Here is an 18,270-nt window from a genome sequence, read left to right as displayed (position 1 = left end):
AAGAAAAAATTGATTATTTTTTCAATGAGTTTGTTTTATTTTTATTTACTTTTCCTCATGTTTGTTTTAAAAATTATTAGTTTCAAAGTTTTTCCTTGAATAATTTTTATTTTTAGGCTGTAGCAATAAAGAAAAATGTTTTTAGTTTTCAATTTTATTTTAGCTCAGTTTTTTTTTCATTTTTAATTATCTAAGAAATTCCTAATTTTGTGTTTTAGTCAAAAATGTTATAAAAAAATTTTTTTTTTTACCTTTTTTTTAACGTTTTTTGAAAAAAAAATACTTTTTGATTATTTTCTGTTGAAAAAATAAAAATAATTCACTTTGATAATTTTTCAAGAATTTTTATATTACTTTACAAGAAAATATTCAAAAATTATTTATTTTATTTTTAGATATTTGAGAGTTTTTATTAAATTTGATAAAGTTAATTAATTTTTTTAAATTAACTTTTAATTTTTTAATTAATTTTTTTAAAATTAATTTTTAACTTTTGAAAAATCGTAAAAATTTGAAACATTTTTCTTTATTTTTAAATTTGTATTAAATTTTTTTCATAGCAAAAAAACGAAATTTTCTGTTATTATAGTCATTTAATATTTTTTTATGAATCAAAAGAAAAAAATGACAAATTTCCATAAAACCCTTATTTCTCTTCAAAATGTAATTTTTCACCAATTTTCCAACCGCCTTTTTGTATCGATTTTCTACAATAATTACCATAAATCTCAAAGTCCCTCGCCGTTCTCTTTCCGTCCTTCTAAATAAATAACTTTGCTGCGTAAAATCAACTCAACTCATTATCATTACTCATTGAGAATTGTAGCTAACAATCGACCAAAAATCAACAAACAAAGGCAAATATTTATTCAAATTCTTTATTTTTTCATCATCATCATAATAAAAATATTCACTTATAGAAAAAAAATCGTATTAATTACTGACTTAACTTACAATAAAAACGTAATTATAAGTTAGATAACGAGTAGAATAACAATTAATATACTCTCTACAAATCAATCAAAATAATCGACACAACAGAAGTCATTGACGGAAAATATTTTTTTTATTCTTATTTTTGTCATTAACCAATTTTCGTTTGATTTCCAAGAAAAAAATTTACGCATTTCGTCCTGCTGTGTTATTATCCATGAAAAGTTCTATAAATTGTGAATCTCTTGAGAATTTTCACAATTTATAAAACTTTTCATGCGACTTTTGAACTATCACTAAATTACTCATAAAAGTAGAAAAAAATTAATTTAAATTAATATTGCGCCTCGGCAATACTTGGTCGCCTTTGTGGTTCCTCGGCATCCTTACCTTTCGTTGAGTTATTCCACCATTGCTTTTCTGCCTTGCCAAAGATCACAAATTGTAAGTTTCCGAAGAAATAAATGGCCGCTGAGATGAAGAAGACGATTTTCCATTGGTCAGGATTTTTCTACGAAAAAAAAAAAAATTAAAAATTTAAATTTAAAAAAAAAGGGAAAAAAAATCTTACAGCGTCATCAAGTACAAATCCAACAACGAGTGGAGCTAAGAAAGACATGATATTGGCAGCGCAGTTTGTGATACCCATCATCGTTCCAGCGTGATTAGGAGCTAAAAATACAAAAATTAATACAAAAAAAAACAAAGAAACGAGAAATTTTTTACCTAAATCAATGTGATTTACTTGGAAGCCCAAATAAGTGGCGGCATTGATACCAACAGCTGTCGTTAAAAGAGCAACTGCCAACTCGACACTTCCTTTTGGCACGTAAGCTAATCCCAATAAGGCGCACATTGGTCCCCATAATCCGATACTGTTGAAAACTTTGCGGGAAGCTTCCGTCGAGAGGATTCCCTTGTTCGTTATGTAGTCGGAAATTGGACTGAGCACCATACTGGCGATCCACATGCAGAAGTATGGGAGTGCCGACAACAAGGCGTTCTATCAAAAATCAACAAATTGAATGAAATAGACAGCACGTAATTAATGGTAATTTACCTTTTTAATGTCAAGATCAAGGACGTTCTTCATGTAAGCCGGCATTTCGGTGAGTAATGTCCAGAAGCCCCAATTGTGGGCGGAATGAACTGTTTGTGGATGAAAATTATGATAACCTATAATTACTTTAATTGAGAAATTATTTGAATTTACCGATAATGAGGGCAATCATTGGAGCAGATGTTAACATGGCTTTCCATGGTGTCACAATTTTCTGGAAATATTCAAAAAAATTTGTTAATTTCCTTTAAAAAAATAATTTTTACAAAAATATAAAAATATTTTCGATTTTATTGATATATTGGGGTCTAGTTATATATAAAAATACCGATTTTAATAAAATTTTCTGAAAGTTTTCAATTTTCTAAAACAATTTTGAAAGTTATGAAAAAAAAATATAATATTTACCTACTTAAACTTATTCAAATTTTTTCATGAAAAAAATTTGAACGTAAGAAAATTTAAACTTTTGGATGTATTTTAATAAAAATTTTGATCGATTATTAAAATTTATGACCGAAAATGTACAGACATGGAAAAATTTTATGTTTTCCCGGGAACCAAATTCATTTCCTAAAATTATATTTACCTCAAGATAATGACAAAAATTCTAAATTTATTCAATTTTATCCAATTTTTTAAATAGTAATTATACGAATTATAATTTTTAAATTATGAAATTTACCAATTTTTCTCTTAAAAATTCAAACTTTCTTCGTTATTTTTGTAAATTTCCCGGGAACGAGGTTCCCAGGTTCTCGCACTTTTTCCAGGACCGAAAATGTTCTTAAATTTGATCTCTTTACATTTTAGATACTAAAGATCACAAAAAATTAGACGAAAACCTAAAATATTTTAGATAATTTTTTGGCGCAATTTACCTTGTGATCTGTCGATCCAAGAGACGTTTGGATGAATTCCTTCTCCTCCTGCGAAATGCGTTTATATTCGGCAGGTGAATTTCCGCCATAGAAGAACCACAAAACACTCCACGCCAACCCACATGCTCCAGAAATGTAAAAAATGCTCGGCCATCCCATCGACGAAGACGCCAGGAATCCCGAACTCGACAACATCAGCACCGTTCCAAATTGCGATCCAGCGTAACAGTACGTGCCAATGCGTCCTCTTTCCGAAACCGGAGCCCATCGCGACAACAACGTATGTGTCGACGGAAAAATAAATCCTTGTGACAATCCCTGAATACTCCGCAACGCCACAAGTCCCTGCCATCCGCCATAAGTTGCCACAATCGGTGTCAAAACTGCCAATGCCGAACACGTTCCAATCGAAATGAGCAACAAAATTTTCGGACCAAATCGTTGAGCGAGTTGTCCCGCGGGAATTTGCGTAAAGACATATCCCCAGAAGAAACTACTCAAAACGACACCTTTTGTCTTCTCGTTCCACGAAAACTCCTCAAAATCCGGATTGGAAGAATTTCGGTCTGTCATCGCCACGATACCAACTGACATGTTCACGCGAAGGGCGTAAGCCATCAAGAGACACAAGAACAGCAAAAGAGCTTGAGTATGACGGACGCCCCATCCCGCTGTTGGAAGAAAAGAAAAAAAAAATATGAAGAATTATGCTAAAACTTTGACCTAAATTTTTTGCTTGCTTGTGTGCTTCCCGATGACACAACATGACAGGCAACAACAATACCAGAATACGAAATAAGATGTGTGCATCGAGAAAAAAAATATCATAACGGTCAAGTACGAATACCTCATCAAATGAAATGCGTATCTCTTAAATACGAGCAACGAATGATAACAATTTCTTCAGTTTTTCCTCTCGTATCGTTCCGAAAATTATTTCAATGACACTTGGTTAGACAGACAAATGCCGCACAAGCCAAGTTAGTAACAAAAATATTTATTCTTTTTTTCTTTATTTTATAAAAATTCGATTACGGTTGATGTTTTTTGTTAAAGTCGCTTGATAACCTTCAAAATTTAATCAAATTTTTGATGAAAAAATCATCTTAATTTTTTTCAACATGTCTGACGTTACTTATAGACACTTGAAAGATAAAATATTGTTCTTTTTTCAAAAATGAAAAAAAAAAGAAACAGAAAATAGGAAATTTTCAGTTTTATTTATTGTCTTAATGTGACGCAGGTATTTTAAAATATTTATTGTTAACAAAACGTGAACTTTAAAAATCAATTAATTATAGTTTTTTTTTTTGGTTGCTCCAAATGAAACTTAAGATTAATGCTAAATTTTTTTAAATAGGCGAAGGGAAAAGTTATAAAAATATTTTTTCTAGCAAGAATTCGGCTTAACAAAAACTAAATATTTTTTTACTAATATTTTTGATTCGTAATTACTTTTAATGTAACAAAATTTAAGTAAACTTTTTAAAAAATAAGAAAAAAAATTAATTAAAATTTAATTAGTGTAGCAAATTAAAAAAAAATAATTTTTAATTTTAATTTTTTTAAATTATTTTAATTAAGTAATTTAAACAAAATTATTAAAATTTTTAAAATTTTCAATCTACAAAAATTTAAATTTATTTAAAAAAATTATATAATTAATTTTAATAAAAATAAAATTTTACTATTAACCTTAATTTTGAATTTATTGCAAAATTAGCAAAAATTTTTCTGCCTCACCAGTTTTTTGGGGCATCGGATGTTAAAAGTTAAATATTATAACTTTCATTTGATGCGGCCTAGTTTAATTTTTTATTTAAAAAAAAAACACATTTGACGAAAAATTGCGGTCACGTGGTTAAAATATTCAAAATAGAAAAGTTTCTTGACCTTTGAAAAAATCTTTCAGTTGAAAAATCATTTTGACAAGTATCTTCACATTCTCATAACATTTTTAGAACATTTCCATTCCAATAAATCCAATTTGTTTTTTTCACCCAAAAATTGGATCTCGTAACAAGATTTTCACTTTTTACACCGAAAAACAAAAATTTTGCTGAAACCTTGAAATGTCAAAGTTTTCATTACACAATTGTCAAAATATGCCACAATCGATAAATTCACTTGTTCACTCGAACAAAAAAAAAATAAATCAATTACGAGTCATTTCCTCAGAAGAAGGGAAAAAATGTAAACGAACTGCGTAAATATGTGTTTTTTTTTTAGAAAAAAAGGAAAGAAATCACAGACGGTCGTAGAGAACTTTGTAAAACACAACAAAAAAAAAATAATAAATAACATTGAATAATAAGCCGGCGACAAAACAATCATTCAGCAAGTCGAGTCAACTCTCTCGCTTCAGTTGCGGGGTGTGGAGAACGTCAATCACACTGCTGCCTGCCCGTACAATTGTTATTATTTATTATTATGAGAAATGTGAATGAGCACGACACTTTTTCAAAGCACCTGTGTAATTATTGTGTTTTTTGCTGTTTTTTTGTTTCCACTTTCGAAAAACAATAAATAATGCGTCACTTTTTCTTATAAATATTTTTTTTCGTCGCACTGTGTGTTTATTTTTATAAAAAAAAAACACAAAAAAAAAATAACTTTACTTAACACTATAGTCGAAAAATAAACACAGGTCGAAACAATTATCATAAATTGTATTTTATCTGAAAAAAACTGTCAACGAACGAAAATAACGAAAATCGATCGCGAGATCTCGTAAAAATTAACTGGAGGTGTGTCTCTTGACAGCATTTTTTTCGCGCAACTCATTTTTTTCTCGGTTGCTCAATAACGAGAGAAAATGAGAACATTTTTTTCATAAAATTAAAATCAAAAAAACGTTTTTTGGGGAAAACATGTGACAAAAAATTCTTACAGTATTGACGGCATTTCTTGTATTCTTTCAAATTTTCCATGGAAGTTGTTGGAACAACTCTTCAACAGCAATATTTTGACGTGCAAGACAATCACGTGTTCGCAACAAGTTTTTTTCTTATGATAAATAAAGTAATTATCTGTTACTTAATTTATGCGTAAAATTTAAATGCTTGTTCACAATACGACGATTTAGAAGCAACTGAAGTGTAAAACTATGAAACTCTTGTCTGGTTATGATGAGTGTATTGTTCTACTCAACTCTCGATCGAACTCTGTATATTAGAATTTGAATATAAAATTGAAAAATTTTCCTCTCCCGCTCTCGGCGTGGCGCAAAGAAAATGCTGTGAGCGCTAATGATCACGAGAACAAACGATTATCTCGAAAAAAATATCTTAGACCGTGTTTTATAAATAACTCTATTTGTTTATTGTTAGTGGTTTGTAACTCCATTCAAATATCTCATCGGCAAAGTTAGGTTGGCACACAAACAAAAAAAATTTAAACAAACTTTTTCATTCATTATTCACCGAAAGAAAAAAAAACTGAGAAGTTTGCAAAGTAAAAGAACCAGAACAAAAAACCAAAATTTTATTATTTACCTAAAAAATAAATAGGATAAAAGTTTCTTCATGTTTGGGTAATTTTAAATAACTGAATATCTCGTGTATGCCATTAAATTAGCTTGCCATGTGGGAAAATTAAAGTTGGATGAAAATTCCGAGAAATTTAATTTGGTATACGTTTGGAACACGTTGCAGAGTTATTTCCTATTTATGTGCAGTGATGAGTGAAATATTAATTAATTTACTTACGTTGAGTGTGCAAGTAGATAATCGGATTGATTGCTTTTAATCTGTGTTCAACTGTTTCCAAAATAATTTCACTTGTGAAATATTTACAGAAATTTAGTGGATTTTTGTCTCAAGTAGTTGATTGCTTTCAGTCGTTAGGTTATTATTTAATGAAAGTGTCTTTTGAACAATAGAGTGTAAATATAAAATGAGTTTTTTTAACAATAAGATTTTTTTCTTTTTTTATCAGCAAAGAAATTTTTAAATTTTATTTATTTTTATTTATTCATATTTTTTTTTTAATTAATTATTTTATTTTGTTTATTATCATAAAAATATTTAATTTAAATAATTTAATTTAAAAAAAATAAATATATTTTAAAAAAAATAATTTTAGAAAAATCTCGGAAAAACTTCAAAAAATTTTTGAGAAAATTCTGAAAAATAATAAAATATTTAAAATATAAAATATTTTCAAAAAATTTAGCGAATAAAATGAAATACGTAGAATTCTATCCGCAGAATAATAATTTATACGCAAATTATAATTATAATAATTTTCTAAGAAAATTTTAATTAATTCCTTATGTGAACATTTCGAATTCGAAATTGGAAGAATTATTTCATTAAAAATTATTTTTTATATTAAAATTAAAAGAAATTAGAAATAAAAATGTCCCTAGAGACAAAACATTGTCTGTAAAAGTCAAACAAATAAATCTTATCGTTTACAAAAAAAATACAATAAATGTACCAGTAAACGTAAATCACAGTTCAAAACTGATTTACTGCCAAATCTGATCTAATCTGACTATCTAAATCTAATGAATTTGTATGGAATTTTAATCCGTTCACAAAATTTATCACAAATATCCGCAAATCTTTTTATTTTCACACTTTCAAAAAAATTAATTCTTCCTCAAAAATTAAAACGAATTTTAAAATAATTTGATTAATTTTTTTTACTGAACGACAAAAACTGATAATCACGCTTGAAACAAATAAAAAAGTTAAATTCTTCGCTCAATTATGCGAGAAATCACAAAAACAAGTCTTTCCATAATTTGCGAGCATTTTGCACAGTTTGACGACGCGACGAGTTAAAACATTTTTTTTTACTTTTATAAAAGTTTCCAAGTTTCATTAAAAATTTATCATCATTTCGAAAGAGGACAACTGACAATAAAACCTCTTACTTTATAAATAATGAATTGAATGCAACCTTTTAAAATATTTTTTTGTTTGTTTTATTTAAACTTTAATCAATTCTTTTCCTTTGTTTTTTTTGTTTTGATAATTTTTACTGTTAGTTCACTTATTCGTCACACTAGTCACCGTTAGAATTTTTTGTTTATTATTTTATTTTTATTAATCCTATGATTAGACAAAGAACTCTTGTGTTTTTCTTACTTGGCGATTTTTCTGTGTTGACTTCACGATTTGATTTTTCTGTTGGTTCAGCTCCCATTTTCACTTATTTTTTATTTATTTGAGAATTTTTCGTTTAATTGATTTTTATTTTATTTTTTGTTTCTTTACTGACCCAGCAGTAATTTTTTTAAATATTTTTTTATTAAATTATATTTTTTAACTTAACATTTTTTTTAACATTAATAAATTATTTTTATTTTTTTAATAAATAATAAATTCACACAAAAATTATATTATTTTAAATAATATAATAAATAAACTTGTGACCGACCGACTAGTAACTGTAATAATCGACTGACGATCGTCCACTGTATGATCAAGTATTTTATAGAGTTTTGCTTGTCTACGCTCGTATGCAGCGAGCAGCGTTTGACAAATAAAGTGTTTGACAATTAAAAAAGTGCTGTACGGCATGAATGATAAAATGTTGTGGACCTCAAGGGAGAACGATATGAAAAATGAAACATTATTACTCTTCACTCGCTGTCTGTGTATAAAAAAAAATAATTTTATTTTAAAGTCGCGAAAAAAAAACGCGACTCACATGCATCGCCGTTTAAATTGATGTGCGCGATGTGAACATGCGCTTATTGATTAAACATGCTTGAGTGCTTGCTTACTACTTGTTTGTAAATAAATAAATAAATAATAACAAAAAATAATTTAATTGAAGATCACAGATAACTGTGCACTCTTTTATCTATCGAGACATTTTCTTTTTTTTTTTTGTTTTTCTGCATCAAAACAATGCGTGATTATCAGTTGACGATCCTGTCCCTTCGAGCAATGCGTCTCGCGGTTAATTATCTTATCTTTTAAACACAGTTAACGTCAATCAAGGCACTCGTAAAAAGGGTTGTCGTGTGACAAAGTGTGACACTACTAAATAAAAATTTCGTCACCTATTTTTTATCAGTTTTTTATAATCGTGTCGTTTGCATTGGATTTCAGTTCACGTACTTCCATTGTAGGTGGCATATCCGTATATTGTGTCATCGTTAGCGAGTAGAAATGTAAACAAGCGGAAAAAAATGGATTTAGGCTGATGCAGGGGAAATTTTTTTCACATTTTTCTACGTTTTTAAAATATTTCGAAGTTTTCCGAAACTTTTGCAACCTTACAGTCAGTACTTGGTCTTGGTCTGTTGAAGAATGTTATCCCGTTCGGATCGATTTTGGGCTACAATTGTCCAATTTCTCACATTTAGCGCCTTCAGATCGACATAAACGCAATTGATCCATCTTGCTTTTGGCCGCCCAACACCCTGACGGCGCATTTTGGGTTCATTCGTGCCAAATTACACACCTATTTCAGTCGATTAACCTTGAAGATCGCAACGATGTTTGCTCCCCCATATTCGCTTGGCGCCGACCAGAATAGTTTTCGATGCTCCAGGTCACCTCCAGGTCAGAATTCCGATCAAAGAAAATAAAATTTAAAAGTTTCTGAAATGAAAATTAATTAATGAAAATAATTTTACTTTCTATCTAAAAAACGATTAAATCGAAAAATTAAAATTTCATCTTCAACGAAAAAAACAAGAAACATTTTTCAAATTTTCTCCAGCCTTAAATATTAAAATAAATGCAAAATTTACATCTACATACTTGATTACGGGGAATTTTTTAATGCTTTTTTTTCGATCGATGTCATTTTATTTTTATCTGCACAGAAAATCGTCATCATCACCGGTCATCACAATAAACACATCATATGCTATCCAATGCATGAGAAAATTTACGTTTGATTTAACACGAGTTATTTCCACTTTGTATCTCGTGCATGGAACGGACGTTTATTGGTTTTATTGTCGCGTACTGTGGCAGCTCTAATGGAATAGCAAAGATCAAAATCAAATTGAACAATGCATTTTCATTTAATATTTATCAATTTGCTCGTTTGTAGAATATTTGTAAAAATCATGTTAAAGTACAGCGAACACATGTAAATTTGTAAGAGCAGACATGTAACTAACTAATTCAATGTTAGACTTTGAAGGAAATCACGAAGTCTGAGGGATTTTTTTTTTACTTATTTACACATGCGGAATTTTTGCGCAATATGTTGGCTTGTAATAAAACAATTAATTAAAAGAAGAACTAGTAAAATGAAATGGGAGCAATAAATAAATTTATAACAACTAGAAATACGCAGTTTAAGCTTGTTGAGTGTTAATCAATTGAAAATAGTTTGTTTCAATTAAAAATTGTTTGGCGGAACGACGGAGTTGGAATGGAATTATGATTTGTTGTGAAATGTTTCATGTTATTATTTTTGAGATGATGAAAGTTTGCAACAGTTTAAGCGCCATTCTAAAAAGTCGTCAGAAATGGAGTTTTTGAAAACAAGAGCGAATTTTCTATGATTTTAGAACGTTTCTTCCAAAGAATGTAATTTTAGAAAAAATACCATTTTTTTGATTCAGAAAAAAATTTTTTTTTGCAAAAAATGACGCACACAAAAAACCATCAAAACACAAAAAAAAAATATTTGATAAAACATTTCGCTGGAAGTCAATGACCTCCCAACAATGTTTAAATAACGTCTCAGGCCCCTTGATGCGTATCAATCAACAATTCAATCAAAATCAATAAGGACTTGAAAAGTGAATTAAATTGCGGAAAGTATGTAAATTGGAGGCTCGTGCAAAAATACATACAAAATTTCTTTCAATACAAAAAAAAATTACTTGAAAAACGAAGATTCATCTTAATTAATTAAAAAATTTAAAATAGAAGACATTTTTTTACACAATGGAATTTTTTTGATGATTTGATTAAATTTTTTTCTCTAAATCATTTTAAATTAAAACAGCTCAAGTTTATCAGATTCACAGATATTTAGATCATATCGACAGAAACCTTGATAATTAATTAAACATTTTTTTTTCATTCGAACGCGATGATACAATTTATGTTTAATTATTTTTGTAACGGAATTCTGCAAGGCGGTAGAGGAAAGAAAAAAAAGCGAAGCGAAAGGAAGATTTCCGCTACGATTAACAGGAAGATGCATTTACTTCTAATAATTGCTGTAGAAGACGTTTTTGTTGTCCAGTAGCTGTCGTTGTTATTACTGCACAATTAGCAACACATTAAATTATCAAGTTACGATTCGAATTATTTGTAATTTTCCAATTTCAATGTCACCTGATGACGGCGGCGTTGACAGTCGGTAGAGCAGAAATAAAAAGGGAAATTGATCGGTGGAAGCAACGTGATTTCTGACGAAGTAATTTGTGTGAATGTCACTTGCAAGTCTATCTTAAAGTCAAGCCTTTTAATTTTTAGTTCAATGTCGATACTTTCGCACTTCTTGAGATAAGATATGATCATCTTCTGATGCAATGTGGCAATAATTGACCCAGTAATGCAAGAAGCCTTGAAGGTGTTTACTGTAATCCACAAAATGCAATTGTCGTCACCGGATCGGAAGGAAGCTCGAAGCTGTTTCAATGTAAAATACACACACACAAAAAATTAGCAGAGACACTGAGACATGAATATGAGGAAAACATCATAATAAACAAACAATATCATCATGAATATTAATTGAATTAATGTCTCATTTAACGCATCAAGTTTAACTTGTCGGTCGGTCGTCCCATGATACAGGCGACGACACTTGTTTTACTATAATTGCGCATTCTAGGCATGACAAATTTATGGCTACTCGCTTCTGTCGTGTGCTTTCCCGCACATATGGCATGGATGCACCGATGCACAGTATCAATTGCATTCCGAACAAAATATTCAATTTAAACAGTAAAAATAATAATCGTTAAAATAATGTGTAATTGAACTTGAAATAAAACGATTACTATGTATCGTATACGGGATACGTAACAGACACTTTTGGTGGTGCAGTGACGGATTGCAGTTGAAAAGGTTAAGGGCACGGGTGTTTTGATTTGATTCAAAAGTTTGTAAAAAGAAATTTTACGAAATTCATAACTGTTACTAACTGTTACAGCAAAACTGTTAATTCTGTTCACAATATTTTGATTTAAGTTATTTTTCTTCAACTTCATTAAGTTGGCTGTTGTTGTAGCCGGTGTAGTTAGTCATCTGTTTCAAATTCTAGTAAGGTAGCCATTTTTATTGGTTTAATTTGAAAATCTATCTGAGTCAATTTTGATTTTTTGAGCTTGATTTTTTTCGTAGATAATACCGGAAAGGCAGCGTCGAGTAAATGCTTTGTTGCGAAATTTTTGCTCTTGTCTGTTAAATACCAAGTTCATGTGAAGTGTCTTAATGCTTTAACGGAGTGCGGATCTTTAAAAAAAATATATGTGAATTTCTGAATGCAGTTCCAATTTCAAGATGATTGTCGATGCGTGATCATTCTTTGAGGCATTCTAATTAAAATTATTTCGTTAAAGTTCATTTGTCATTGACTGGCAGCGATTTTGCCTTTCTGTAAATCTTTTTGCGACATTAAGTGACAACCCGTGTCGATTTTAAAGCTGTTTTTTTTTTAATCGTCCATTTCGTCAATTGTGGCTCAAGTTATTAATATTGTAAAAAAATAGTTGGTAAAAACGTTGCACGTTTTGATGCTTATAATTTTCTTGTCCTTCTGTTCCAATTGTTCCTTCAATTCATCAAAATTTCAGCAAAAGTTCCTAAAAACATAAATGAAAAAATATAAATTCTTACCATATTTTACAATTTTTAGAAAATTCAATCCTTAAAAGAAAATAAAAAAATCAATAAATAAATTTTAAAAAAATGAGCCCTGTTAAAAAATTATTTGATGCTACACACCTGCTAACAGTTAATTGAAAACTGAGCACACGCTCCATTGAGTTAAGTTGAATTTACCTGTGTCACTGCTTCTGTTATTTTATTGTCGTCGTGTTGTTGTTGTTTACAATAAACGATTAAAATTTATGAAGTGTTGATGTCGGGCAATTCAAATGATTCGAAGAAATTTGTTGTTTTTAAAACAAATAAACAAAAAAAAAATATATATATAATAATTATGTCAACATTGTCGTAATGAAAAATATTATCGATATCATTCATTCATTCACGATTGAGGCGCAAATAACACGCTACCCATATTAATAAGTGCTTCGTATCACGTGTCATTAACGAACAACTTTCTTTCTCCTCTACTTGCAGCAACATGCTCTTAGTGCCTGGAACATCACGAAGCAGTTCGGGTCATTCTGGAAATCTTTTGTCGCCCAGTAATCGAGGTGTTTCTTACCCACCGCCGTCACCTACGAGGTTTGTCTCTAAATTTAATTTTGTTTTTAAATTTCTTACCTCTTTTTTATTATTTTTTCAGAGCAACCCTTCGTCGTGGCTTCGCTTTCTCGCAATCCATCAAGAATCCGCCGCTCGTTAAAACGCGCAACGTACAATCGCAGAGCTTCAATTATCCACAGCACGCAGCAGCAACAGCTCAACTCCAGCAATCATCGAGTTTCAATCAGTATACGACGTCGTCGACTTCGCATCTCATCGCCACAGGAACTGATCGACCGATTCCCATGCAAATTGGACGTCCCGGATCGGGACAGAGCACCCCCAAGATCAGCAGAAGTAGCAGCAGCAATGAAACAAACGACACATAATGACAGCTGACGCACTTTCTCTTGTGACGACTTTACAAGAAAAAATGATGGACCAAAAAAAAATGATGATTTCCCACCTTCTGCGCTTCTTCATGCATTTTTTGTATTTTTAATTGAAAAACAAAAAAAAAATATATATATTAAATGACCAACGTCATTTTAATCCCCGCCTTTAGAAATACACACATACATTTTATATATTTATTAAGAATTTAGATTAAGACATGCACATAGACTTAAAATTGTATGTATAGCTGATAGAATTAGTCTCTAAGGGAATTTTGCGTTAGAATTATTTTTAATTTTAATTGAGCGAAACTTGACCTTTGTCAATTAAAATTAAATTTATATTCGACAAACAAACAAAAATTTCAACTTTTAGTTTTGGTGTACATAAGAAAACGTCGAAACGACGAATTTTTTGAAATAAATTATAAAATTTTCAAATAAAGCAACATTTCTAAATACAAAAATTAGTAAACAATTTCCACCATGGAATATTGTTCTGTAAATAGAATTAAAGAGAAAAAAAAATATAACAAAAAATGTCAATAAATTAAAAATTAATTTTCTACTCTACTATCAAAAACATTCCAAGAAGTTCGAGTAGAATATCGGAAAAGTGTGGGCGTCAAATAAAGACTTTTCTTTATTTGTCACTTTGAAGAACATTTTCTCGTCCTTCTTGGAAAAATATATTTTTACGCTCAAAAGGAGCTACGAATAAATTTAAAATTAAAAAAAATAAATAAATAATAAACAATGACACTGTACCGGCCTATTAACTTATAAATAAATAAAAACAATGAAACGTTGTAAATATTCTCATGAATTTAAAAAAAAATTAACTTAAAATCTATAAAATAGTAGAGGAAAAAAGATTGAAACTTTTAATCATAGAGTCCTAAATAAATACAAGTGTGACACACATTCATTCATTCATCACGAAACACCCTTTATTGACCCAATTACTCAACATTGACGCATGTTACCAAACACAAAAAAAAACGTCAACCGATTTATTTTTTCATGTTTTTTATCGCTTCCATTCAGTGGTCAAAAGTTTATTAGAAATTTATGACACGCTTCTTCCATCAAATATTCTTTTGCGTTCGTGATGTGTCACTGCAATGGTATTTTTAGAGAATATTTAAACAAATTGAACCTGTAATTAACTAATTAATTATTATTATGAAACACATAAAAAGTAGAACAAATTTTTGAATTCAATTCATCAAATTTTGATGTGGAGCTTTAACTAAAGAAACAAAAAAAAATAAATTTAAATTAAAAAATCTACCTAGAGCGTTAAATGTTGTAAAATTTTAAAAAATGTTAGAACAAAATTTTAGAATTTGAATCAAATATTAATAAATATAAATTAATTTAAATAAAAAGAAATAATGGCCTAACCAGATTAAAATATAAAATAAATAAAATTATAAAAATATATGAAGATAAAGAGGGAATTTTAAAAAACTAAGAATACTCAGAAATAGAAACAAAAGTTTTATTAAAGCAAAAAAAAAAAATTAATTATTAAAATAAACAAAGGAAGTGGTGACGCACGTGGAACATTTTTCACTTAAATTCCACCCTTTTGGGATTAGGGTTTTTTTAGGATATTAATAACTTATTAAGGATCCCTAAAATAAATCGTGGTTAATTATATGTTATATTAATAAAATATTTGTTTATGAAGGTTTTAAGTAATTTTTATGTTTTTATAAAAAAAAAATTTTATTTTTAGAGCCTCATAAATTAAATTATTTTCGGACTTTTTTAATTTTCTTTATTAATTTTTTTTAATATAGAAAAGATAAAATTATTAATTAATAATTAGGGCCCAAAATTACGGAAAACATTTTCTGACAAAAATTATTCTAAAGAATTTTTTATAGAAAATCGTTTTTTTTTTAAAGAGGATTGTAATACTTTTGGTTCCCGAAAATAAGCTTTTGAATTTTATTTTTAGTTTTAAAAAATTGTTAACGAAAAAAAATTAAGAAATTTCGTTTTTCAATAATTTTTTTCCTTAATTTTTTAGTTCAAAAAATTGTTCCACGTCGTCATAAAAAATATTTAAAAAAAAATTAAAGCATTTTACTCATCAAAAAATCCTACTTACCATACTATTGTACTATTCTCCATTGGCAGAAAGTCTTTTAATTAAAATAAAAAAATCAACAAAAAGTATTAAATTGTCTCCAGATAAAAAAAAAACACAGCAATAGTATATTTAAGACACATTCGTTGTCAAGCAAAAAACGAGGTGATATTAAGTTTAAAAAAAAAGTTATTTTAGATGCGATTCATAACTACCTAAAAAAAATACGGAGAAATAAATGTAATGTTTTAGTGTAATAAAAAAATATGTTTTTATTAACTTACCACTCCTGGTCCCACTCCTGTCCTAATTTTTTACCGTTTAAACATTAATTAATCGTGACGTAAATGATGACTTCATTAACCCTTCATTCCTCTTAATTTACCCCAAAAAAAAGAAGAGTGTCCGATTTGTTAGTCTCTGAGGAACGATTCATTAAAAACAATTCAATTTTAACCTTCAACAGGAGTCTTTTCGTGTGTACTGACCACCTTTACTATCCTTTTCTGTCTAAAACTGCCGGGACATGCGTATCAATCAGTTGACGCAGAGCCACACATATGACATTTTCCAATAAATTTCCAATAATGTGTCGTTTTTTGTTATGTATAGCATGTTACCATGACTTAAAATTATGCATTATTAATTAAATCATTGCCACATTTCCAATTTTTCATTTAAAATTAGGGATTTTCACACAAATTTCCTTTAAAAAATATTTTTTCATACAAAAACTTACCTTTTTTCAGGAATTTTAATGAAAAATCATCAAAAAATGATTCTCGATCATGAAAAATCAGTACAAAAGTGCATCCCTACTACCACGGAACTATATGATAATGTCTGGAAATGTCGATGGAAACACGTAACTGTCCAGCAGAGCACTTTTCCGACCTGAATATCATTTCCACGTTAACAGTTGTTGTGAGCGGTTGTGTTTAGACGGCAGTGTCTCGCGATAATAATAAGAAGAATTTTTTTTATTAGTAGAAAATGACACATCATCATTTATTTTTCATACCTAATATGTTGTAAAAATAGAATAAATGGCCTTTATTAAATTGTTTCACGGCGAGTGGTAAAGAAAGATTACAACTCACACTCACTGCAAAAAAAAAATAAAAAAAAAATATTATGAACGATAACCAATCAACAGCAAATAGAATAGAAAATAGTGAGCAAAGTAGTGATTTAAAAATAAATTTTATAAAAAATTGTCAAATACCGAATCTCATAGTTAGTGGATCCGCATCCTCGTCCGTTTCGGGATCATCAAATAAAAATGTAAATAATTTGACTGTGCCTAGAGAGCGGATAAGATCTAGTTCAGTGCATGATTTGCGACAAAATAGTGCAAAAAATCAGTTGTTAAATGTTGATGGTGTAGGTGTTTAATTTTTTTTCACCAGAAAATATTTCCTTTTTTTATTTAATTTATAATTTAACACTTTTCCTGCTTTTTTTCTTTTCTCTTTTGTAAATAATTGATTGATTGGCATTGATTTTAGTTCCAGCTCGCTCACGTACCTACTATTAGTTCGAGCAGCTTAAACTAGTGTGAAAATCAATTTTTTCATTAATTTTGAAGTCTTTTAACACCAACTCAACTTTCCGATGAAGAGAAAAATTTCTGTTTACCAACTGCATTAATATTGATTTTATTTGGAAATCGTTTAAAAGCAACATATTGAGCTAAAGTCAATAGAAAAGAAAAAAAACACAGAGTATTTACGAGCAAATGAATGAATAATGTAAACTAAAATGATATGTAAACGATCAACAATCAAGGATCGGACAATGTTAACAATAAGTTTTGTCTCGTCTCGAGGAGACCTTTGAACTAGTTTTTATTTTTTTTTTGTAGAAGTTATTTAAACTTAATTAATTTTTGTAAAATTTATTTTAGTTTAATTAATTTTTTTTATTTAATTTTTAAAAATTTTAAATTTCCGTTTAAAGCACAAAAAAAAATTAATTTCAATTTTTTCCACGAAATGAAATTAAACCTTAAAACTGATTTGAAAAATAAATCTATTTTTATTTTTTAATTATTTTCATTATATTTTTATTCATAAAAAAAATAATTAAAATTTGTTTAGGCCGCTCCAAATGAAACTCAATAGTTTTGTCCGATGCCCCATTTTATTTTCGAAAATCCAATGGGGCAAAATATTTTTTATCAAAAATTACTGATTTTTTTCATAATTTCAGCATTTTCATAATTTTTCAAGAAATTTTCAAGAAAATTTTTAAATTTTTAGTAATTTTTGTATTCAAAATCGTATTTTGACATAAAATTTTCTTTAAAAAAAAATTTCATGAAAATTATTTAAATTTTAAAAAAAAAAAATTTTTGACGATTATTTTTATGATATTAATTTTTGTCGAATTTAATTATTTAAAATGTTTTTAAATCAATTTTTAATCACAAGAATCAATGTAAAAACTCAAAACAACAAAAATATTGATTTTCAAATTGTTAAAAAAGTTTTTTTATGAAAAAAAGTAAACTTTTTTTGCCCCTCTTCCCAATTTCAAAAATTTTTTTTAATAATTCTAATAATTATTTAATTATTAATTATTAATA

At 28.5% G+C, this 18,270-nt stretch overlaps 2 protein-coding genes across 2 annotated transcripts; one reads left to right on the top strand and one right to left on the bottom strand.

Annotated features, from left to right (window-relative positions):
* Nucleotides 1-862: 862 nt before the first annotated feature.
* LOC134830118 (putative inorganic phosphate cotransporter) lies at nt 863-8,296 on the bottom strand. The gene is made up of 7 exons (XM_063843499.1): nt 7,971-8,296; nt 2,875-3,545; nt 2,147-2,207; nt 1,994-2,082; nt 1,660-1,936; nt 1,505-1,605; nt 863-1,444 (listed from the first exon to the last, which is right to left on the bottom strand). Exons 1-7 carry the CDS (start codon nt 8,026-8,028, stop codon nt 1,268-1,270), a joined length of 1,434 nt encoding a protein of 477 aa, XP_063699569.1. The 5' UTR covers nt 8,029-8,296; the 3' UTR covers nt 863-1,267.
* Nucleotides 8,297-13,060: 4,764 nt separating this feature from the next.
* Nucleotides 13,061-13,740, top strand: LOC134830144 (uncharacterized). Its single transcript, XM_063843536.1, has 2 exons — nt 13,061-13,226; nt 13,288-13,740. Exons 1-2 carry the CDS (start codon nt 13,123-13,125, stop codon nt 13,574-13,576), a joined length of 393 nt encoding a protein of 130 aa, XP_063699606.1. The 5' UTR covers nt 13,061-13,122; the 3' UTR covers nt 13,577-13,740.
* The last annotated feature ends 4,530 nt before the right edge of the window (nt 13,741-18,270 follow it).

The sequence above is a fragment of the Culicoides brevitarsis genome, chromosome 1, assembly GCF_036172545.1.
Source record: "Culicoides brevitarsis isolate CSIRO-B50_1 chromosome 1, AGI_CSIRO_Cbre_v1, whole genome shotgun sequence".
NCBI classification, from domain to species: Eukaryota; Metazoa; Arthropoda; class Insecta; order Diptera; family Ceratopogonidae; genus Culicoides; species Culicoides brevitarsis.
Note: the sequence above shows the minus strand (reverse complement) of the source record. Positions and strands in the feature narration are given on the sequence as shown.